The sequence below is a fragment of the Passer montanus genome, unplaced genomic scaffold (assembly GCF_014805655.1).
Source record: "Passer montanus isolate IOZ18808 unplaced genomic scaffold, ASM1480565v1 scaffold103, whole genome shotgun sequence".
In the NCBI taxonomy this organism is placed as follows: Eukaryota; Metazoa; Chordata; class Aves; order Passeriformes; family Passeridae; genus Passer; species Passer montanus.
Window position 1 is genome coordinate 535,537 of NW_024356838.1, and position 24,677 is coordinate 560,213.

Here is a 24,677-nt window from a genome sequence, read left to right on the forward strand (position 1 = left end):
AAGCTGTGAAAGTTCTAAATTCAGGCACTTACTCAAAAATCAGGAAGAGCAGGCATTTGAACTCGCATATTTATCATGTGAAAGACCTGGTAAACCTCTAACCTATTAGCTTTAGGTATCAGAGAGTATCTAAGCTCCTCTGCACATCTGGCTTGGTTAACCTGAATCAAGGTGGAACAGGAAGAGCCTATATGGAAGCCCGCTACAGAGTTCAGGGTTGAGAAGCTCTTTTATGGAAATGCAGCCTAAGTACTCTGGCAGCCTTTAGGAAGGTAAAGTGGCTTTAGGAAGGTAAAGCAGCAGCTCCTAAGTGACTTGAATAATTCCCCTCCACTGTCTCATAACTACCAGGTACTTTATCTGACCTGGTAATCTAAAAGATATTCTCACATGTTCTCAGACTCCTCAATATAAAAACTGATTAAATACTCAGTTCATTTCTTTCAAAAATACTATATACTGTTCAATAAACTTGAAAAATAGATATATTCTGTTGAACAGATGTGCAGCATTTCAAAAATCCCATTTCCAGAGAAAGAAGGACCAAATGGATACTTCCAAGGATGCAAACTAGACGCTGTATTCAATAAACATATCTATTTCTGCTTAGAATGATTCGAAGCACTGTAGACACTGTTTTGCTGCTATATATGGTACATTACTCATTCTGAGAAATAGTTAGCTGAGTATTTTACAAATGGAAGAAAATAGCTACTTGCACATACATTTGTGATTCAAAGCCTTCATTTAAGCAATGACACCCATCCATCTGAAGTATGCAATGGTGCATTTTTTTCCCCAACAGTTCTTTACATACAATGAGAGAATCTAAATATACAACATGTTTATAGCATAGCAGGCAGTCTTTCTAGTACATCAGACTAATGCTGATGTTGGAGGAGCACCTGACAGCACATCAACCATTCAATCATTCATTAATATACATCTCTGCAGCTTTCAGAAAGAGACAGATGATCTTCCCTTGGAGACCAGCATAGCTTGACTCTACTGATGGGTGCCCAGTTTGACCTCCAAATCTCTGGGGAGCACTTCATACAACAAAAAGATTAAGAACTGATTAAATATCTTGTTTCCTCAACAACACTATAGAAGTCATATAATGAATAAAACCCCCAACTTTTGTATGTTTATATTACCCATAATAGTAGAAAATATAAATATGTTGCAATTTGTTTTTTCTCTCAGCTGCTCACCTACAGATACCACAACTGACAGGAAGCATTCAGACATTTTTATAAGGCCATGAAACTTGACAAAATCACACTACCACCACTATTATTACAACCTCTCAAAAATTCAGTGTACCCATGATCCAAAACTGGTAATAGAGCACAAGAAAGCCATGCCGGTTTTACATACTTCCCTGTAAGCATCTTTTAGTTTTGAGGCACAGAAAAAGCATGCTTTTCATGCTGAATTGCTGCAATGTTCTTGTTAAAAATCACCATCTGTCAGAGATTATCCTGTTTTACACAGAGGGAACATGCATTAATTATTAATCCTACTCCTCACAGAAATGTACTCACACAAGATCAGGACTATCCATGGTGTTACAGGAGTATTAGTGCTCTTAGAATGTAGTCTCTGGATGAAACTTGGGATTGATCCATTGAGAACTTCCAGCAAATGAGCTGCTTTAGGACAGGTCACTGGCCACGTGGCAGGGCATCATCTCAAAAGAAGTAAGAGCTGAATTCCTAGGGCTTGAGTCTGTTTCCATGAGCCAACACAAATCCAACATACAGAACAGATATTACCTTTACCGACACAAGCACTGTGGCTCTATGCTGTGCACACACTGAAGCTCATGTTCAAGTTTAAGCATAAGATACTGGTTTAATTTAAAATTAAACACAAGAGCAAGAGACTTCTCAGGGCTGGCCAAAGTGCTCAAAACTTTGCTGAGTCTTCCATGTGTGCTGAGGGAAGGAATTCATAGCTGTAAAGCAGCACACTGATGTGCCAGATCTCATTTATCCACCATGAGAATCTGAAAATTGGTAAAATAGGAATACAAATCAAGCTTGTCACAGATCTTAGTGAAGGACCATGAAAAGGGTTCATTCTTTTCAAAGGAATTCCTTAATCACATATAATCTGCTAGGGAAGATGGTATAGATCACATTTCTGCTGTAATACGGATTTACCTATTTGGCATTGTTTGATATACAATGCCATATATTGCCTTCAGTTAAATTTACTACTGCTGTACTTGTTGCCTTGGTCAGAGGTGAACTGACTAAGTTTAAAAATAATTTCATCATGAACTAACTTCTTGCAGGCTTTGGTTTTTCAGTGAGAAAAAACATCACAAAAGATTACTGAGCAACGTAATTGCAGGGCAGAGGGGGAGAGAGCGAGGTAAAGAAATTTATATCATATAGAAGTAGCTGGTATGAGACAAGTCTTAGTACCAGGCTTTATCCAGAACCTCTATCTTATAACAAAGAACAAAACTGAAAGTCAATTATCCAAAGAAGAAATAAGATAGGTCAGAACATGAAGGACTCTTCTGGCTAAACACAAAATATACTAATGTCCATAAATCTCAAAACTTTGATGCAGTTTTTAAGGTAAAATCTTATGTTACAATGTCTGCACCTTTCTGAGCAAGGAAGAGGTTAAAAATCTTACTTTCTGAAAACCAGAAAATTTTCCACTGAAAAGCTGCCTAGGCTGCCAAGGATGGAGGGATAGTACTCCAGTTGGAACTCATTACAGACAACATAGGAGAGCTGATCCAGCTTTTTATTTACTGTACAGGCAGAATGACATGAACATCTTTCTATGTAGACCTAGAAAAATATGTTGGCCCTGAAGCCAAGGATCAGAACATTATCAAACCTGCCAAAATGAAATAGGTTATTTGTTTTTTTAATTTAGTGAGATTTGGCACTGATTTATGTATTTTTCCCTGGAGCAACTATTTATATTCTTCAGAGTACAGATGATAATTGTTAATTTTCAGTGGCCCTGCATAAAGAAATTGTAGGTTTATTATTTTGAAACAAGAAGACCACAGTTTTCAATCTGGTAATGAGCCACAATTTCAGTCAAGCCATTTGAAGTCTTTTCCAGAAGGTGGAACTTCCAAGGAAAGCTTTTTCAAGTAAGGACATGGCCACGGTGCTCTCAGTTGTCAGCACCTCAGTGACAAACAGGAAGGGGCATGCAAATTTCACATTAAAAATTCACCTTCCAAAGTCCATTGCTATGGACTTCTCCCATTCTCACACGATTCATTTTTTTCCCAGCATAAAGTCACAGCATGAAGCAAAAAGTGGTGAAAACAGTCAGTTGTGAAAACATAAAAACAACAGGTATCTTATCCTCTGATGCCCTTTCCAGCAACACTCCTGAAAAAAGATTTTACTCACCTTTACACACCACCATTCCAATGCCACATCCACTTATCAGTACTTGCAGTGCAAACTATAGCTCAGGTTGTATTTCCAGCTCAGATTAGGCTGCCTGTGTGTGACAGAGGTCATGAGAACCTGTCAAAGGACCTTCCCAGGGCTCTGCTTACAGACCTGACTTCAGAGGCTTATAGTGACCATGCAGCAGCAGAGTGACTCAGTTATTAGGTCAGGTTTGACCCTTTGTAAACCACCACATCCTAATCTGCTAATGAACTTCTAAGGTCACTTGTGGCTCCAGGAGAAGCTCCCCACAGTACCACAACTACCCACCCTGATCCCCAAATCCTTCCAAAACTGGGACACTGAGCACCTTTGGTAGCTCTAAACCTTTATGACTTGCTTCCACAAAGCTGACTCCTAACAAGCATGTAAGGATTGCATCAGATCTTCCAGAAACTCTTGTTAAGCCCAAGCTGTTTCTTTCAAATATAACTTATATGGGTTAAAGATTACTGCACCTGGGAAATAATGTGGCATCAAATATTGACTTAGCTCTTCAATGCACAGAACTGAAAAAACTGAATGGAGGACAGAGAAAATTTTAAAACAATCAGATTTTTCAGAGTATTATCACAAAGCCTTAATATCCATATTAATTAGTGACCTCCTCATACTGCAATAAATATACTTGTCAGCAAACCACTAGAAAGAGCAACAACCATATGATAAACAGGAGTCTTTCCATGAAGCCAGTCCATTAATTACCACACACTTTTCCACCATTATTCATCACATGGATAATAAATGAGCCATAACATAAGGTTTATTTATCTTGTGATTACTTCCCCCAGATCATCACTTGCAGAAGTTTTATGGTACTGCTGTATTCCATCAGTGCAAAGCCTGAGCAGATTGTGTTGACCCAAAAAAAAAACCATCCAGAACAAGAAAGAAACAGAATATTGCTTTTCTATAGACAGACTTACAACTATCAAACTACTGAAAAATATCCCAACTATTGCAGTTCAAATCTTGGTGATACAGTAGAGACAGACATTTTAGAAATGCTCACAGACACAGACAGCTCCTTCAGAATGTTGTTCAATATTTCTTCCTTCACAGAAACGGGCTCATCAAGCTGTTCTGTATTTCTGTTCATGCAGTGAAACAAAGACTGAGGAAACAGATTCCTTTTGGAAGCCACTTGCAATTTAAAACAATACTTCAAAATTAATTAAAAAACATTATTTTGCAAAAGAATATCTGAAAAGTCATAACTAAAATGAAAGAATGCTTTCTTCAATTTAATTTTCTATATAGTATAAAATACAAACTAAGAGTTTATACTGGGGGGGGAAATCAGAGGGTATCATTCCATTTCAATTATTTGTCAATGAAGTTTCAGTAAACTCTAAAAAAACAAAAAAAAAACTTGCCCATCATCAGAATTTTGTCCTTCAGGGAAATTTATCTTGCTCTCAATTTTTATAAGAGTGAGTTATCTTACACATACAGATTTAGTCTTGGATGATTATGGACTTATATAATCAAGTTTCATTTGTTCATTCTTTACATGCAACAGTAGCTGTGATGTTTTTCTAAATGGCACGTCTCAAAAATATTCTTTCTTTAATATTTAAACATTACAAGCTCTAGAATTCTCAGCCATTCTGAAAATCTGGTCAGTAGCCATTTATCTAGAATAAAAATCTTGAAAGCTTCTTATGGTGATCTATCCATACATAACTGCAAGTTGCAAATCCAAGCTCTCTGTAGGAGTTTTTTAAAATCTCAGCCTATGGGTAGAAAAATAAAACCAAAACTACCTCAAGGATATTACCTTTCTGAAAACATGTAAACTGCCCTGCAGCCTCCAAAGCATGCTTACTTCCTTCTGGTTCTAAGCAAGCACTACAAGGAGCACCTGGGCCAGCTGCACCACACAATCTGACCTGGTCTCCTGCCATCATTAACCCTCAGCAGCTGTTTTGTTTTAACCAGGGTCCAGTGTCCAGGGCCAAGGATGCAATCCATCTTCTATACTGGAAACAGCATCTTAACCTTGCTTCACAGTTTTTTTTTCCTACTTGTCAATAAGAATAAATATAATCAAACACCTCTACACCTGTCCCTTTTACCAAACCAAAATGGCAGCAAAGAAACCTGAAAATATCCCATGATAGAAGTGACTAATTCAAAGCTCCCTTTTTGAAGGAAGGTTCTAACTCTCATTTTGGAAGCAATGAAAGGATAACAGTGTGGTTATTATTTTCTTAAATTATCACATATTTGCAGATTTGATTCCAGGTGATAATGGACAGACGGCAATAGATTTTGGTTTTTAGTCTCTCATATATTGCTTTTCTCTTTTTCATCTTTCTTTTTTGTAAAGATATAACCATATTTAGCTTTTAATTCAAAGCAGAGCTCTAGTTTATAGCACATAAAGATGTCTCTGAAGCACAAAGTACTGAATCAGAGAAAGGAATGCACATCCCGTCCTACAGTGGTGACATGAGTTATTTGCATAGTTGCCACAAAAGTAATAATTACACTGTAACTCAATAGGAACAATGGTAATTTCACAGTAGCTCATGTTGTTGTTATCACCCTATATCCTGATAACTGTGAAATTAATTTGTGGCACCACTGTATGTGTCAGCTTTAAGCTGTTCCCTAGGTAACATTACGCTACCATAGAGAAGGAATGCTTGGCAGTAAAATGGGTAGCAGCAGATTGATTATACCAAAAGAATCTTCCTTCTACATACAAATAACTTGGCAATCAGAGATGATGAGAAAAAATCCTCCCCACTGGTTTGGTTTTTTTTTTACTTTTTTTTGTTATGTATAAAAATAAATAAAAGAGTATTAAAGGTATTAACTGACTTATCTATCCACTGGAGAAAAGGTAAAATAAAATCAGCAAACTATGCCACTGACCCATTGTTTCAACTGCAGCCAAAATGCAGTAAAAAAAAGCTGAAAGTTTCCTTTTCCTTCTTGTAGTAATTTCCAACATTAACCATCAAACTGTAATTTTAAATATAAGAGCAAATAAAGCACTAAAACATATTTAAGACAGCAACAGCAGTGTAGGTTATGGTTTCAGAAATAATCCTCACTTCATCTGAGTGGTACAGTCCTTTCACCTCTGAACACTCAAAATTATTTTGCATTAGTACCATCAAAAAGGAGTTCCACACTAAATATAAAAGACAAGACTGCCACACAATGCACACAATGTACAAAAATAATTACAAATTTACTGGTGAAAATTCAGTGCCATAATAATTGAAGGTCTGGAAAACATTAAATTACGAAATTTAACAAGGGAATTCATGAGTGATTCATAACAATAAACAAAACACCAAGTTTAAATTTTCCAGTCATTCTGCTTTGTGCAGCAGTAGGTATGAGGCTTTGGATTAAAGATAATATTTATTTTCATAGAATCTAGATTTCATTTTTTATTTCTAATTCAGGCCTGCTTGTAGCATTCAAAATGCACACGGTAATGACTTGTTCTCTCACTGTATGTTTGTTTATCTGCAAGAAAATAGGTGAAAAAAAAATCACAGCATGTTACATATACTGACTCAGTGGTTCAGCTGGAGTTTTGTTACTGAAAAAGCAGCACCATCTCAGTGTCAGCACTAGTCATCAAAGCAAAGCAAGGTGTTGAGCAGATACTCTGATCCAGGATATCCAGGGACAAGCATGTTTTGTCACTCTGTGGTTTTGATCTTTATCTTTGACTGATACTCTTTTTGTGATTGCTGTCCTCAAAACCCCTGATACGTTATGTTCAAATATGGGGAGGGGGATTGGTTTGGTGGTTGGTTTTTTTGTTTGTTTTTTTTACAATCCAAAATAGAGCTTTCAAAGCAATGAAAGCAGCTGTAAGAGCCTAAAACCAGCTTGGACAAGCCCAAATGTGTATTCTTCATTAAATATTGGCACTTACTATGCCAAATTATGTCACTACTGAGAGTAAAATTTTGACCACCCCATACTTAATTATTCATCAGAAAGGCACTCTGATCATTATCACTATTGACCCAGGAATTCATCCTACATCCTTTGCCAAATCAGCATGTACCCTCGTCCACTCAACACACTCTTCTTTCACTCCCCACTGCGTGAGGCAATTCTCACGCACAAGGACCCTTAAATGCTGACAACATCCACAACACACATTTGTAGTCAGAAAGCTCACCATATTAACTGCATGGAGAATTTGTTTTTTCTCTTGATGCTAGTAGGAATTACTATGGGATATCAGTAGTGATTAATCTCCAATTTCAGTCCCATTAATAATTGTTTGCCATTTGCTAGACCTGTGCAGGTCTTGATGCTCAGCTAGCTCAGTAGACTTTTTTTTTTTCCCCAAACCTGATACTATTTCTGCCTGCAGGAGCATGGGCCAAGGCTGATGGTTGGCTGATTAACTCCTGTGCATCTCCTCTTTTCTTTATTTTCTTTTATATACACTTCACATGTCAGTGTTGAAGTTACTCCCACCAGCTGGAACAAACACACCCTCTGGAACAACAAATACTGCCAATGACAACGAGCCTTCCACTTGCTGGATCAATGCTGCTAAAGGCATTCAGAAATGCTTCAAGAAAGGTATATGTATGCATGTAACTAAAGACCTTTGGAAAGCTTTAAACATTAGTACTAATTATTATCTTTACTGTATGCCCAAACTTACTACCACAGAGAAAAAAAATGTCTGTAAGCAAAAGGTGTCAGATACCCTTTTAAGAATCTTCTAAGAATACTGACTGAAAATGAGCAGTGGGGATTAAAAAAAAAAAATCAAACAAAAAAAAAACCCGAGATGGAGGAATTTTACTTTTATAATCATAAAATCAAACCAGGTGCAGTACAGCTGGTATTTTTACCTATGATAGCATTCAATAGCCTGTTTGGAACTAACTGATGTACTCTGAGCTCTCTGTGGTTCACAAAAAGAAAACTCAATACTGTTTTTAGTATGCACTGACACCCTCTGTTCCAAGACTGCTAGTGAGGCTAAAGATTAACTCCTTAATTGTGAACTACTTGCTAATGCTCCATAAGCAGTGGCTGCTCCTCACCACATTTGAAACATGAAAAGATATACCATGGAGCTGTTTATAAAGCCACTGCCACAGTGTCTTAAATGTATATATTTTGCTGAGGACTGTTCAAAGCTGTAAACAACATCAATGTATCTTTAAGACAGTTGCAGTCGGTTGATGCCACAGAGCAACAGTGATATTTACTGACTTGGGCAATGGCTTTAAAGCAATGTGAAAACTAGTGAAGAATAAGACCAACTGCAAAAATTCTGATTCCTATCCAACCCCCAGGTCTCTATAGCAAAATGACTACCAAAAAAGATGCCTCGACAGTTCTGGTTTCTCCCAGCTGCCAAATGGCTGATACATTATTATTTTCCACACTTCAAAATGAAAGGAGACATTCTGTTGCTATCATGCATATATTTTCAGTTAAGATTTTTGTTTCAGATATATTCTTCCTCAAAAAATAGGGCATTTTGGAGGAACAATGTACATAATTTGATCTAATTAATGGAGCACTTCTTTCTGATTTCAGAAGATACAGCAGGATTTTTTTTAAAGGGTGTACATGCTTTCCAACCAGACAGAAATTGCATTTGATTACTAAAACTACAATGCCATAAATGTAGCACCTACAGAGAAACTTTTTCAAATATCTCTAGAATACCATAATATCTCAAAATTAAAATGTAAAATCCTTGCAATGAAATGACATCAAATACATTTCACAAGACAATTGTCGCATACATTCAGTGAGAGTTATTAGCTGGCACGCGAAGACTTGGAATAATTTCCACTGCACTTCCATCCAACTGTAAGCTTGACGCATTACCTTGGAAGAATGCCACATTTCCCGCTGTGCTAAACTTACTGAAACAAATAGGAAAGCAGCATTGCTGTGTTACATCCCTGCTTTACTATTGTGTAATTGGACCACACTACAGGAACAGCACTTTATATTACAAACATTGAGTTACCATTATCAACTTGTGGCTTCATGCTCCCAGTACAAAAGCAATGAATTCTTGTTTTACATCAAGAATTAAATGAGTATGATAGAAGAGAAAATATTAAGAGAAGCTGCATTTCAAGGCCCTGTTTTCAGTTTTAGTTTTAAAACAAAATAAATGTTATATGTTACGCCATTGTTAAACTAGCAGGAGAAAGAACATTTAGCAATGCCAATAGCAAAAAAATTACTCAGACCTTTCCAAATTAGAGGTAAAGCCTTCATTCACCCAATATACCCAAATAGAATAAAGGAATAAAAATTGACCATAGAAGCAGGGAGTTAGTTTTGCACTTACTGAAACAGATCTATTTCAGCTAGCAAAAGGGGAAAAAAATTCATTCTGTATAGTCCCTGCTGGTTAAATGCCTTCCTGTAGCATAAAAGGAAAATCAGGGATTTCATCAGCAATTGGGTGAAGAGTGGGTCTCTCTCCTCTGAGGTGATAATCAGCCTTTCCCCATGATTCTGCCCACAGAAGGATTTGTGCCTAGAATGGCTACATCTCTAATTGCAGAAGATACCTGATACTCTGTCTATGAGCCGTGTGGCCCAAAAGCAGAGGGTTTCTACAACAAAACACTGTTGCTGGCACTAAGCCGGACATAACGCTTCCTGAAAAGTGCTCATTTCAGCTTACTTCTAACCTAGTCCTGTAGGCTTGAGCAACCGCCATGGACACGAGTGCTCCTGAAGCTTCCCTGTGCCAGCCATGCCAGGGACAGCATGGAAGCGCTCACCTGCATGGAGGGGCGCTGGGGCAGCAGCGCATCCCAGCCCCGCAGCACTGCCCCGCAGCCCTCGCACAGCTGGCACCGAGCTCCTCACAGGCAGGCCGTGACTGAACGTGTGACACCACACAGGAGCCATTTGTGCTCCTCTAAGTACCCAGAGAGAAGCCGTGCCACACGCTGCTCGTTGGGCAGCTGCACCTCAGCGCAGGCTGAAAGATGAACTCAAGAAACATCTTGTGTCTCGGCTACTGCAGCCACACGGCCAGCGGTTCTCAGCCATGCCGCCACAGCTCTCTTTAGTGGAACACACCCAGTGGAGCCAGAATCTCTTTAAAATATATCATAGAATCTCTTATATATATTGCAGAATCTCTTATAAATATATAATCTGTTAAAGTATTTTTAAACAGCTCTGTATAGTTCTTTAATTACAAGAAAACAATTCCCACCCCAATTAAATATTTAATCTGAGAAGCCACAAGGGAATATCCTTCAGGACAGAAGAGGGTTAACAGCACCAGCAGTTGCCATGCAAGCAAATTTGCAATGGGAAGACTGAGGGGTGGATACTGTGAGGCACAGCCCAACACATAACAGCCAGCCATGAGCCAAGCAAGCCACTGTAGCTCCCTGGGAACAGAAACTGTTCTACACGTGCTCAAGTGCATCTTCACTTCATTAGAAAAACACAGATAAGCAAGAAGAGGCACTAGGAATACCACTTTTTGCTCAGTCAGGAAGATATATCAGGTAGGAGAAAGAGAAAAATTATTTTATAAATATATCTTTTTTCTATTTTAAAACACTCCTCAAAAAGTTTTTTTTTTGTCTTTTTGGTAATACTGTCAGATATCAATTTAAAAATATTTTCTTCATTTGACACATTAACATTTACAAAGGAAATGCTTGGTTAATACTAATTAATGACCACAAATGTGGAAAAATCTTCAATAGGCAAAACAGCAGTAAGAAAAGTATTTGTGGCATTAATCAGTACCATTCAACAGTACTATATGATAGTAGCAATAAAAGTAATAGTCTTTATAAAGATAGCAGCTGTAATGACTTTATTAAATTCTAAGAAGTACTATATATAGCAATAGTAATCCCTAATTTTTAATGTGGCAATAGCAGAAATAGTAAATACTATTGAAAATAGGACTTTAAAAAGTAGTCATACTATTTTAAAACAACTTACTTGTTTTAAAAGATTATTGTATTGTAATGGTATCAGATTATAAATCAAGCCTTTTGTAAGTATTCTGACAGAAATCACATTATAATTCTTTCCATTACATTCCATTCCACAGACAGATCAACTATTAAAATTCATTTGAATGGGTGCAATTCTATGGTGATATTTAGAACAGTTCAGGATTTATTTTACAGAAGAAGAAGAATGTTTTATTTTTCTTCCTGGGGAGAAAAGAAACCCAACAAAACAACCAACAAACCACAAAAACCACACATCACCTTAATTTTTGGTATTGGACCAAACCAGAACTAAATGCTGAGCAACCTAAATATACTACAGACATACAAATTGAAGATTTCTGCCAATGCCTCCTCCACAAAGAACCCTGTCACTGCCAATACTCTGTGCACATTACAAAGCACACCCTAGATAAGCAGTCCTGGGCATTCAAGACGGCAGGAGACATCGCTCTAGAATAGTTTGTTCCTTTATTCTCTGCTGCAACTCTTATGTTTGTCTCACTGTCTAAGCAGCTTCTTTGTACAAATTGTGGCCTGAGATCCTAACCTTCCTCAGTCATAGAAATGCCTTGAGATTTAGTAGCCCTGCCTTAGGCACCAGAAGTGCAAGCCTCTGTGTGGTGTCCTGAAAAACCTAAAGTGGTCTAGAACTTAAATGTCTGCCCATCAACTTTTCAGCAGCAAGCTCCAATGAAACAGATTCCTATGTAAAGGATCTTTGTTCTGAAGAAATAAGGATGGGAAACTCTTTCTGTTAAATTTTGTATCCAGCTAGTTAAATGTATGGTACTGATTTCAGTGTATCTTAACAACTGTCTCACTGAAAAAAGTCCAATACACTTTACAGTCTTGCTTTCAATAAACAGGTTGATTCCATTAGAACATTAAATTTAGATAATCTTTTCTTAGTCTCCCAAACAGCCCCAAGTAAATAAACAGGATTTAAATTCAGAAGTCTACAGGGGAAGGACAGATTAATCTTGATGGAAGGTAAATATCTTAGGGCACAGCTGGACCCACAGTTTAATCTCTGAAACACCCTCATCCCAACACACAAAACATTTCTAGGAAAATGGATGTTTGCTCTTGCATCCAAAAACTGCAACAGCCAGTATAATATAAAGCTAGAACTTTACAGAGGCAGCAAAAAAAAGTGAGTAGCAACAGCTAATAATAGTCATTATAACCAAGGGGTTCTAAACACATGTCATGGTTTAACCCCAGCCAGCAACTAAGCCTCACCAAGCCACTCATTCACACACTCCTGATGGAATAAGGAAGCAAACTGGAATGACAAAAGTGAAACCTCTTGGGCTGAGACAAAATCAGCTTAGTTAGTAAAGCAAAAGCTGCATATGCAAGCAAAGCAAAATCAGGAATGCATTCACTATGTTACACTGGCAGTCTAGGGTCTTGGGAAGAGACGAAAGACCATAACTCTGAATGTCTACCCCACCCTTCTTCTTCTCATACCTCCACACCTGTCTGGGATATCCCTGGGGTCAGTTGGGGTCAGCTGTCCTGGCTGTGTCCCCTCCCAATTCCTTGTGCACTCTTGGCCTTCTTGCGGGGGGTAGGGTGAGGAACAGGAAAGGCCTTGACTCTGTGCAAGTGCTGCTCAACAATAGCTAAAACATCCCCGTGTTATCAATACTGTTTTCAGCACAAATGCAAAACACAGCCCCAGAGCAGCTACTGTGAAGAAAGCTAACTGTATCCCACCCAAATCAGCACACTACCATAATCAGAAAAGATAATGACTACCTGGCAACAATGAACATATAATGGAAGGACATGCTACCTAATAATGCAATTTTCAATGAAGATTGTATTTTTTCCTCAAACCCTTAGCTTTGCTTTGTGTCCTGAACTCCAAAGAAAATGTACTCAAAAACATCCATTGCAACAGGAAGTCCAAGGACAACACAGAGGAAGAAAAAAGATTACACTTTTTTAGGTTTTTGAGAACTACAGTAAATGTCTGAAAAGAAATCAGTGCAGATATATGTAAAACAGCACTTGTAAAGACAGACCGGATTCTGACTGCAGACAAAACTGCAGGAAATGGCCTTTGTTAAATACATGTGGAATGTGGTACTCTCAGTAGGCTGGCTACAGATTAAACTAATGACTTCTAAATAAAACAGCATGAGCTTCAACATCTTCCACTAAAACATCTGACTTCTTTGCCAAAGCTGCAACACACTCAGCTTCTGTATACATCCCCAGATTTCATTATGATTTAAAATGGTAAAATGCAACCTTCTACCTAAACCATCCAAAGCCCTGCAACATAAAATCAAGCATCAATAATCTACAAAAAGCCATGGTTCATAGCAAAATTTTCTTCACTCATATCTATACTTTTTTTTTTAATTTATATTTCACGAACCAAAACCTTTTTTGAAGTGTAGAGGTTGGTAGTCCATATTGTATACATTGTCTCTCTGGCAATTCAGAACACATTTTCCTGAATGCTAATGGCAGCAAAGAACACATTTCAGAAATATTTTCAAACTTTGCATTTTAAAAAACATCAAAGAGGGAACCCATGGAGTGAACTCCAAATTCTGTAGTGTAATTTTCTACTCTGTTGGCACAAGTGGCTGTTAGTCACTGAAAGGTACGACGCTGCACCCCCTGCATGCCACCTTTGGAGTCTTTGTGGTAAACCATCTGTCACAGTGGTTTTCAAAATCTCTTTCACCACCAACATCAGAAAACATCTCCTGCAGTTTGTTAAAAACCAAATTTTGACTGTTATCCAATTCTTTTCTTTAAATCATAAAACTAAATGGTCCAAAACCAAAACTAGGCTCTTCTCAGTGAAAGTGACACAAAGTAGTTGTTTTTTTCCTCTCCTCTCTGAAATATTTCTTGGGAATACTACATACAAATTCAGAAACATTGTATTTACCATACTCAGAACAGACCCAAAGCATATTTGGGTCATGGTAATACATATAAAAGAGCATATGAGAAACTTACAAGATTGTATCAAAAATGTTCATGTAAGAAGCTTCCTAAAGCATATTTCAGTATATCAACAAAAGTAGCAATTATAATGCAGTTTCCAAACCTGTAAATATTATTTATTTTGCTCACAATGCTTTTGTTCTATACCTATCTACAGGCTATATACACTACAAGGCATAATTCAAACCTCTGATGTAAAGTAACTGCAAATCTACATTGCCAATTGGAGTAGCAAAAAAAAAAATCAATATCCTTTCATATTTTCCATTCAGAAACATCATCAGTTAAAGTTGTATTTGTCAGTTTATCCTGGATAGGTGACTAAAGGAACATTCAAAGGAAAACAATCTAACTTATCTTAATGTCCTCCGCTGTAACATCTAAATAAACCAGCCTATCACTGGACAAAAAAAATATATAACTCATAAATTAAAAATAAGAAATTAAATACAATACTTTGAACAAAGGATGGGCAACAATCAGCTGACAAACCTGGAAATTCATTCAGTTTTAAAATTTCTGGGTAATGCAATAGAACAATATCACAATCAGGCACAAAACAAGGTACTTTATAGTTTTCTTGATTTATACTTGAAAAGTATATATAAGGCAATGCAGTTACATTATTTAATGCAGAAGTTAAGCATTATCATGAGTAATTCTTCATAGAAATTACAAAGACCATGCAAGTTCTAATAATTATCACAAAAATAATTACATTAATGTCATGGGTTCCTATATATACTTGTTGTTACAGCTCTACAACATCTGTCTATAGACAGAAATTATTCCATTGTGGCCAGATCTGAGCAATTCATCCCAGGTTCTCAAAGGGTGGCTAGTGGGCGACTCAGAAGTCAGCCAACAAAGAGCATGGTAAAACTGCATGGGCACAGCTTAACAGTGCCTTGTTAATACCACTAAACAGCTTCTAGCACATAAGCAGCTTGGTTAGTCATAGCTCTCCTTATCCAGGGCAGCCTTGCACTGCGAAGGCATATGGCTAATGCTTCGTCAGTGCAAGTGATGTTGGCAATCTGTTTGATCTGTAATGTAAACTAAGAATGATAGTGAAGTTCTGATTTCAAAATGGCACTCAAAATTCAACTCATATTAGCCACATGGGTTTTCATAATGGAAGTACTATTAAAAGTTCTCAAGTGCTTTAACATTCTGCATGCATTTCTGTGCAACACCAAACACAACTAGAAACACCAGCATTTTGCAGCATCTCATCACCACATGCTATTAATAATATGGCAAATTTATAAACTTGTGAAGATGCATATACAGAAAATAAATTCCAAGGGGAGCAAGTTAAACATTCCCTCAACTCCACAGTTTTACAGGATTTTTGGTTTTCACTCTGAGAACACTTCTGCAGCTAATTTTTTTAGGAAATATCTCTAAGCCAAATGCAGTCTAAATAAGGGTCTAAATCAATAATCCAATCAGTGGCTTACCTAATTAATATGTCCTCTGTGGCAGAGGGTATTTGTTTCTTGGTGCTGAGATAGATATATCAGAGGAACATGAGCTGGTCACCCAAGATGCAAAGTGTTGTTGCAATTTGGAAGCAGCATAACATTTTTGTTAAATAATAAGAAGCAGTCACTTGCTTTTCCCCAAAAAGCACGCTCTAAGCAGCATTCAAGTCGTTGCACTAGTGACAAATGTAAATATAGAAGTTAGAAGAGAAACTTGGACTTGCTCCCTCAGTCCCAAATAAACACACTAACACAAGGCTAGGGGCTACTTTCACAGCATCATTAAGTTTAGGAAACATCCCTGAGATCATTGAGACCAACCTTTGACCAAACACCACCTTGTCAACTAAAGCACAGCACTAAGTGCCACATCCAGTTGTTTCTTAAACACTTCCAGGGACAATGACTCCACCACCTCCCTGAGCAGCCTGTTCCAATGCTTAACAGTGAAAAAATTCCAATGCTTTCAGTGAAAAAATTCCTCCTGATGTCCAACCTGAACCTTCCCTGGCACAGCTTGAGGCCATGCCCTCTTGTGCTATCTCTGTTTGCCTGGGAAAAGAGGCCAACCCACATCTTGCTAAACCCTCCTTGCAGGCAGTTGTAGAGAATGGCAAATTCTCCCCTGAGAATTCTCCTCTCTAGACTGAACCCCAGCTCCCTCAGCCACTCCTCACAGCACTCGCTCTCCAGCCCCTTCCCCAGCCCGCTGCCCTTCTGGACTGGCTCCAGCCCCTCAGGGTGTTCCCTGAGGTGATGGCCCACAGCAGGCACAGCTCTCGAGTGTGGCCTCACCAGTGCCCAGCACAGGGGCACAATCCCTGCCCTGCTCCTGCTGGCCACACTATTCCTGACACGGGCCATCCTGGCCACAGCTGGCTCATGTTCAGCAGCTGTCAACCAGCACCCAGGTCCTTTTCCACTGTGCAGTTTTCCAGACACTCTTCCCTCTTCCCCAGCCAGCAGCGCTGCTGGGGCTGTTGCAACCCATGCGCAGGATCCTGCACTCCACCATATTGAACCTTATGCCACTGGCCTCAGCTCATGCATCCAGCCTGGCCAGATCCCTCTGCAGAGCCCTCCTGTTCTGCAGCACACCAACGCTCCCATCCAACCTGGGAGTCTTTTGCAATCTTACTGGGGGTACACTTTATCTGCTTTACCAGACCACCTATAAAGACAATAAACAGGACCAGGCCCAGTACTGGCCCCTGGGGACACCACTGGGGCCCGGCTGCCTAATGGATGCAGCAGCATTCCCAAACACTCTGGGCCTGGCTGTCCAGCCAGATCTTAACCCAGCAAAGGGTGCACATGTCCAAGTCGTGGGCTGTCAGCTTCTCCAGGAGAATGCTGTAAAGTATTAAAGGCTTTACTTTAGTACAGAACTTTGGAATACTGGAATTCACTTCAAAAGCTTCTACCTCCCCAGAAGGATTTATTTGAACAATCTTTGGGACCTGGACCAGGAAACCCAGAAGCCTTTACTGCTCTTAATTCACCTTCCCTTTCAATTTACCTGAAATTGCTCCTATCTTGCAGAACAGTTTAAGAACAATACAGGAAAGCAAAAACACATTTAACATGACATTTTCATTGTCCTCATTCCTTATACTTCATGTCTGTGTTTCTCTAACTTTAGAGCTCTATGATGTTTTTTAAAATGGGAAAACTAAGTTGCCTGACTCAGAACCCAAATACGAACCCAGATTTGCCAGATCTCAGGCCAGAGCCCTAACAAATTGGTTACTACGTGTTTTGTAGTTTGCACTGCAGACCTGTTTTGTTTACATGTTTAAATTTCCAGCTTTTACTATGCAAGCTAATGAATACTTGTGAAACCTTGGAACTTCTTACACTGCAATTTTCTTGGGTTTTGCCCAGTCATAGAAACTATTTGTCAAATACATCTGAGAGTCTAGACCATATTAAAAGAAGCCTGATTATTACTAACCCCAGCTTGCAGTTGTCAAGACAACAGTGAATATCATCATTAACAGAAACTGTTTCTAGCAAACTGGAAATCACAGTTGAAGCTTCACTCCCTTGTTCATATTATCTAAAACCATATGCAAATACATGAATGAAAAAGAAAATTCAAAATGAACTTTGGTATCTTTTATACTGATTTAAACAGATAAGCAAACTTTCCCATTTCAAAGTACAAATAAATATGTTTAAATTTTCCTTTAATAACAAGAAGACTACACAAAAATACTTAACTGTAATTTTGACTTGCAAAGCTTTCACACATACTCAGCATTCACAAGAGAGACCATCTCCATATCCACCTACGAGTAGGACCCATTTACGTATTAACAAGTCTCCAGCCTCGCTGATTGCTCACTGCCTTAACCCACCATTGTGGCTTATCAACTCAGTTGGTAAGTAAGGAATTGCAACACTGGATTCGAAAAAAGTTTGGTTTGAAATGCTGCAGCTTAATTCGTCTGACACCAGGCTCATGAAATGTACACTAGACACGGGTCTAGAACACAAAGTAACATATATCCAGCGTTCAAAACCAATCTGCCACCTACTGAGTGGTGACACTCCAAAGGGTTGGGCTGCTGCTGACAGGCTGGAGGAACAAGCCTGCAGAAACCACATTAAAAAACATACAAAAACCAACAAACAAACAAAGAAAGAATGCCACTATGAAATCCTGCCCCAGGGGACGAACAACCCCAGGCACCAACACAGGCTGCAAACAACAGCTGGAAATCAGCTTAGCAGGAAAGGCCCTGGGTGTCCTGAGGGACAAGATGAACCATGAGACAGTCCTTGCAGCAAAGGCCAGCAGCACCCGGGGCTGTGTCAAGTACAGCACTACCTGTAGGTTGAGAGTGGAGAGTCTTCTCTGCTGCCCAGTACTGGAGTAGTGTGTCCTGTGCTGGGTCCCCCACGCCAAGGGAAACAGGGATGTACAGGAGGGAGCACAGCAAAGGGGCACTGAAGTGTTAAGGGACTGGAGTGTCTGTCATACAAGGAGAGGCTGACAGACCTGGGGACACAGCCTTGAACAGAGAAAGCTCAGGGGGCAATCTTATCAAAATATATAAATACCTGATGGGAGGAAATAAAGACAACAGAGCCAGATTGTTCTTAGCAGTTCCCAGAAAAAAAGGGCAAGAAACAACAGGCACAAGCTGGAGTGGAATTCTGTTTGGTTTTTTTATTTCTTTTAAAAAAAAAAAAAAAGAAAAGGCAGGGTAGGGTGTTGGCAGCTTTTTTGTTTGAGTTTTGCTGCTGTTTGATGTGAGGATGTTTGCCTAGACAGTCTATGAAACATCCATCCTGGAAGATGTAAAAAGCATTATCGGACACGGCCCTGAGCAACCTGCTCTACTTGATCCTGCTCTGCGCCAGAAAGAGGTCCAGATCAATGATCTCCAAAGCAGAGTATGCAGAAGACAAGCCACGCCAATGTGGGAAGAAATATTCTCTGTGCAATTAATAATTTTTTTTTTTTTTAAATTAGAAACATTCCTATAGTGGCAATACATGTATAAACATACAAATATGGGGGACGCATGCTCAAAAATATTGTGCTGGTATGCAGTCAGTGAAACACAGAGACCACACATTTAGATCATCTTCAACCTCCCAACTTCATCAATTCTGATTCTCTCTCTTGATGACAACAATGAATGCCTGCACACAGACTGAGCAGATTCAGCAGGAAAAAGAATTCCTGCCCGCTGATGTCTGCTGCTTTTTGAAATTTGTCCTTTTTAAACCCAGTAACTCACTAAACCTTACCTTAGTAATTTATTATTAATATCTAATTTGATATTAATAACTGAGTTTGGATTTCTGCCACACTTGTCCCTAAAGTTACCTCACAATTTGAGGGGGCAGGGGTATCATTATTGTTTGCTTAATTTTAGGACTCCTCAAGGCTACTCTACCCTACTTTCCCAGAGAAATGCCTACTGTAGCAGTTCCCATTCCAGTTTCACCACCTATGAAAAGACTCCCAGTGTCAGCACCCAGCTACACTACTTCCTGCTCCTCAAATACTTACCTCCTTGTAGCAAAAAAACCCAGTCTAAAAGCTCCTTTAAAATTCTAGATGAAGCTTTACTGATTATTTGGATCCAGATTTTTCCCAGTGATTATATATTAAAAACAAATTGAGCTTTGTTTAACGAAATAACCATGCTCTTACTTATGCATCCTGACATTATAAGTATATAGCTACATTTTTCTGCCAAGTTACTACATAAAATACCCAATTAATTTATCATATACACATTCAAGGTAAGCAAGCAATAGTCTGTCCATTTATAAGCTCCAATTCAAAAAACTAATGGATTTTTATTGTTTACTTCAGCTTTGCAGCTGCATTAAAATATAGTAATAAATAAAACATTTGGAGTACATTAACAAAATAAGCAAAACATTAACTGAATTGAATGGTTTATGGATTTTATGTGCAATCATAAGTAAATCAAATTCTTAGACTACCACTCTTTATATAATGAACAATGGCAAACTACTATCAGCTCATTATCTCATTCAAAATCTAAAATAAGCGTAAAGTAGAAGTAGAGAAAGTTCGTAGGCTTTGTGATAATTTCAAAACCCTTCAGAAAGTTTATTTTGTATACGTCTACATACATAAACAAGAAAGATAATTTTCATATAGTCCTCAATTTGAATACTGAAGAGCTGGAAACAGAACAAGACCCTTCTTGGATATTAGTGTTTGTTTATGCAGATCACAGTGATACTCATAGACTAGAAGCGTACTGAAACCCATATTAAATTGGCCATTTTTCTCAAAGATGAAGTTAAAATGGAAGGTCTCGTTCCAAACAGGAGCACTGGGAAAAAGTGTTCATTGTCTTTCTCATCTGGCAGACCAGTAGTACCACTCTGGGAAATCAGAGAGGATTTGGGCAGACTGCCCACTCAACTTAAGGCTCATCTGAGATCCACATATATCCACTTAGCTATCCAGCTAGGATTTTTTTTTTTGCTGTTGCTTTCATGCCCACATGATTTTAGTGCTTTTGTGTAATGTGCAACCCTCTCCACAAGCTTCCCTTACCCAAAGAAAGCAGGTACCTCATCATACTGAGGTCAGCAAATCTATGTCCTCCCATGCCTGGTCCAATGTCCGCTCTTATCACGGAAAGGAGAAGCGAACTTGAATCTTTAAAAATGTACCCTCTGAATTACACATGTACAGATAATCTCGGGATCCAAACAGAAAAATGCAGCCACTCAGTAAATGAGGTGGCTACACAGCACTTGAAAGAACCATACAACCTATAACAAGTGTCTTTTACACACATTTAGAAAAATATGTACACCTACATGCAGATACCTCTCTAAATTAACATTTTGCATCTTTCATGTGGCACTCAAGTATGCTACAAAAACACACAACAGTATAAATTTAGTAAGCCAGATATTTTCTTTATCTCAAAATAAAAAAGCAACTAAGGAAACAACCACCATACAATACTGACTGCAATTAAGAGAATTCCAGCACTTCACAATACCTGTCCATCTTCACAATCAATAACTATTTTTTTAGAATGGCTTGTACACCAGCAGAAATAGCCAGGATACAAATTTATGAGATAGTAAAGTGCTTTTGCACAGCAAAGAATCACAAGAATCTTCTAAACAGGCTTTGTAACAGAAACATGACCTTTGAAATGCCAAAGCTCCCCTTGCTAATCAATGTTGATCACTGAAGAGCTGTCAGCTCCCAAGTTTTTAAAATATTATCCCTGCTGAGTCATGTATTGAAAAACGTCACAAACCTGAACACTGTTACAGGACAGCAGCAACTTGAAATCCAATTTGTTGGAAATACTAAAAGTAGCTTCATTTGCAAAAATTCCCCAAACCTTTACTTTAAATCACTTTCCATTTACTGACACTAGATGCGAGACTTACATACACAGATGACCGACCACACTGGGAGAAAACATATGAAGTAACACAAGCACAAAGCAAAAATCACCATTAGAAAGGTGAATGCCATTATTTTTACAGTTATTTGCAGCAGTGGTAGTTGAAATGTTCAGAATACTTGTAGGTAAGAATACCTTTTCAAACAGTCAGCGTACATGAGATGACATCGTTAACGTAATTCATGCAAATCAAGTCATTCACACACATCCATAAATTTAAATGGATAACGGACATAGTCAAAGCAAATAGGTGTATTTATTTTTTCAAGTAGATTCTTAAGGGTATTGTTGTTTTTTACTTTTTACTGCACTGGTTCAAGTGTAAGAAGTTACTCTGACATCAAGCAAATGAGATGAAGCACTATGTTTGCATCATTGCATTTTACTATCCAATTTGAAAACCTTTAAAAGTGAAGCTTATATAATTTTCTGATTCACAGATAATAGTGTAAGTGACATCTTCCTGATTATTTGGTGAGTTACTTTAGAAAACCTGTCTTCAATTCTACCACCTTTCTGCATAGTAATCACTCCCTTTTCCAGGCACTATATCTGGCAGACTTTGGAGTCCTGTATCCAAATACTCACAGTGCAAGTAAGGAGGGCAGAAAATTAATCTTCTTACTAATTTTAACCTCCTCTAATAAGTATTAAGTGCAACAATATGACGATATTAAACAAAATATACATCTCTACAACATCTAAAGAACCAGACAAATTCTTACATTCCATTATCAAAACCAAAATCACGTCATTTTGGTGATAAAATCAGAATACACAGGAACTACATACATAAAAATCAAATTCAATTTAAAGCAAATACAGGTTTGTTCAGACACCATTGTACAATTGCTTTAACACTTACAGAATTTAGATGAACAATATTTTCATTCACTCACAGTTTAGTATAAATATAAAGCAAGGCACCCCTTAAGCATTTTAAATAACAAATTAAACATTTACATTTTTTACTGTGCAGTCAGGCTTAACATTTATGCAGCTTCAAAACCAAAGTACAGCCTCAAGGGAAGCCTCTCCACTGACAAATTAATACCTTAGAGAATAGAGCTGAATGGTGGCAATGAACTCATTTGTTCCCCCAATAATGAAGAATGACTCTTTCTTTACCACATCTGTGACTGTTGCTATGGTGACCCAGACTTACCTCATTGCTTCTCGAAGTGCTCCTCGCTCACTAAGAGTCGTGTGCTTGATGTCATCAAAATTATTTTCCAGTTTCTCACAGTTCTGAAACAAATGGACATATCCACATAAGGCTCTTAAACAGTTCATTGTACAGGTATTAACAGTATTCAGCATCACGCAAACAAAACTGATTTATATTATGTTACCTCAAATTATGCATTCTGTTTTAATTACATGGAAGTCATTAAAAAGACATTGAGAACTCAGAATTAAAGTAAACATGAATCTTATTATATGGTTGTCATGGAAATAATCTTATAAATTTTCCATAATGAAATTTATAGAATTTTTACTTTTTCTTCTTTAATTTTTTTTTCATTTTTCTCTGTGTGAGGCTACAATGCGACTATAGCACACAAACAGGAGAACAGAAACCTAAATGAACATTTTTATTATTATTAAAATTAAATTTATAAATTTTGTCCCAATAAAACAGGCAGTGTTGTTGGAACAAACCAGTCATGTTTAATTCTTATTTAATTTTTAAAACATAACAGAAATTGAAAAGCTTAATTGTTTACAGACACCTCATCCACAATGTTTCTTCCAGATTAGAGCTCACCAATATTTCTAAAAGTAATATGAAACCAACAATTTCGTCACAATAAATGAAGTAAAACTTTGATATTCTGTAAATGATTACTAAATGTGTGACTGGTTCCATTACTTCAGAGCACTGATGCTTTTCTTCTGCTGCCACAAAGACAGTAAAATTGATTCAGAAGATGCCGGGAAGTGCAGCAATTTGTGTCTGTACAAAGTGAGTCTGAAATACCAGCGAACAAGAATTCTCTAATCATCTGCATCTTCCACAGGATTTGTATATTCTCTTGAGGCTTCATCAATACAGGAGGCTTTTAGGTTACCCCTGTTCCACACAACAACTTTCTCCAATACCAAAAGTTACCTCTGGGAGGCATAATTTTGCCACATGGGTTTAAAGAAACAAGTTCCAAACAGAACAGCTCCTATTGCTAACAACCTCAAAGGCAGGATTGCCAGGCTCTATATGTAGCCATAATTTTAAAGAAATTATGGGTGTTATTATTTGGTCATATTGCTTTCACAGTATTTAATAAGTGAATTAATTTTTAAGATCACATCTTAAAACTAGTTATAGTAAATACAATAAGAGTTACCTATTGTTTTTTTCTTATTTGCATTGATCCTTTATTTTTATAATTACATTCAATTTGAGGCTACAAAAGCATTACTTAAAAGGAAATTATTAGATTCTTATAAATGACCTAACAACCTATTTTACTTTGTCCAATTAACATTTAAACTATCATTATTTTTAGATAAGATTATAGATCTTTAAATACAAAGTTCTAATGCTTTAACAATACATTTCTGAGCAGAAGAATTAACAGAGCTAAATATATTTGGATCTTTTGACACCTTTTTCTCCTTTTTAAAAATTATGCATGTCACAGTAAGCCTCGTCCCACAGTTAGTGATTTGTTTGTTTATATTACAATCAGTTGTCCTTTGCACAGCAAAATCATACCTGAAGAGTCAACGGGATTGCAAAAGATGTGGAAGCTGTACAATGAAGTATTCCATTAATCAGATCAGCATACACTGACCTTCAGCTCCAAGCACATAGAGGCAGGCCAGTCATTTAAAATACATAAAAGAAATCCAAATCAACAACACTAA

At 37.8% G+C, this 24,677-nt stretch overlaps 1 protein-coding gene across 2 annotated transcripts in view; it reads right to left on the reverse strand.

Annotated features, from left to right (window-relative positions):
* DPYD (dihydropyrimidine dehydrogenase) overlaps positions 1-24,677 on the reverse strand; it is a 348,037-nt gene that overhangs the window by 267,878 nt on the left and 55,482 nt on the right. For both annotated transcript variants that reach the window (XM_039718169.1, XM_039718162.1), the window contains exon 3: positions 22,975-23,057. In XM_039718169.1, the coding sequence (XP_039574103.1) occupies positions 22,975-22,979 (5 nt within the window). In that variant the 5' untranslated portion in view covers positions 22,980-23,057. The remainder of the gene's footprint in view (positions 1-22,974; positions 23,058-24,677) is intronic.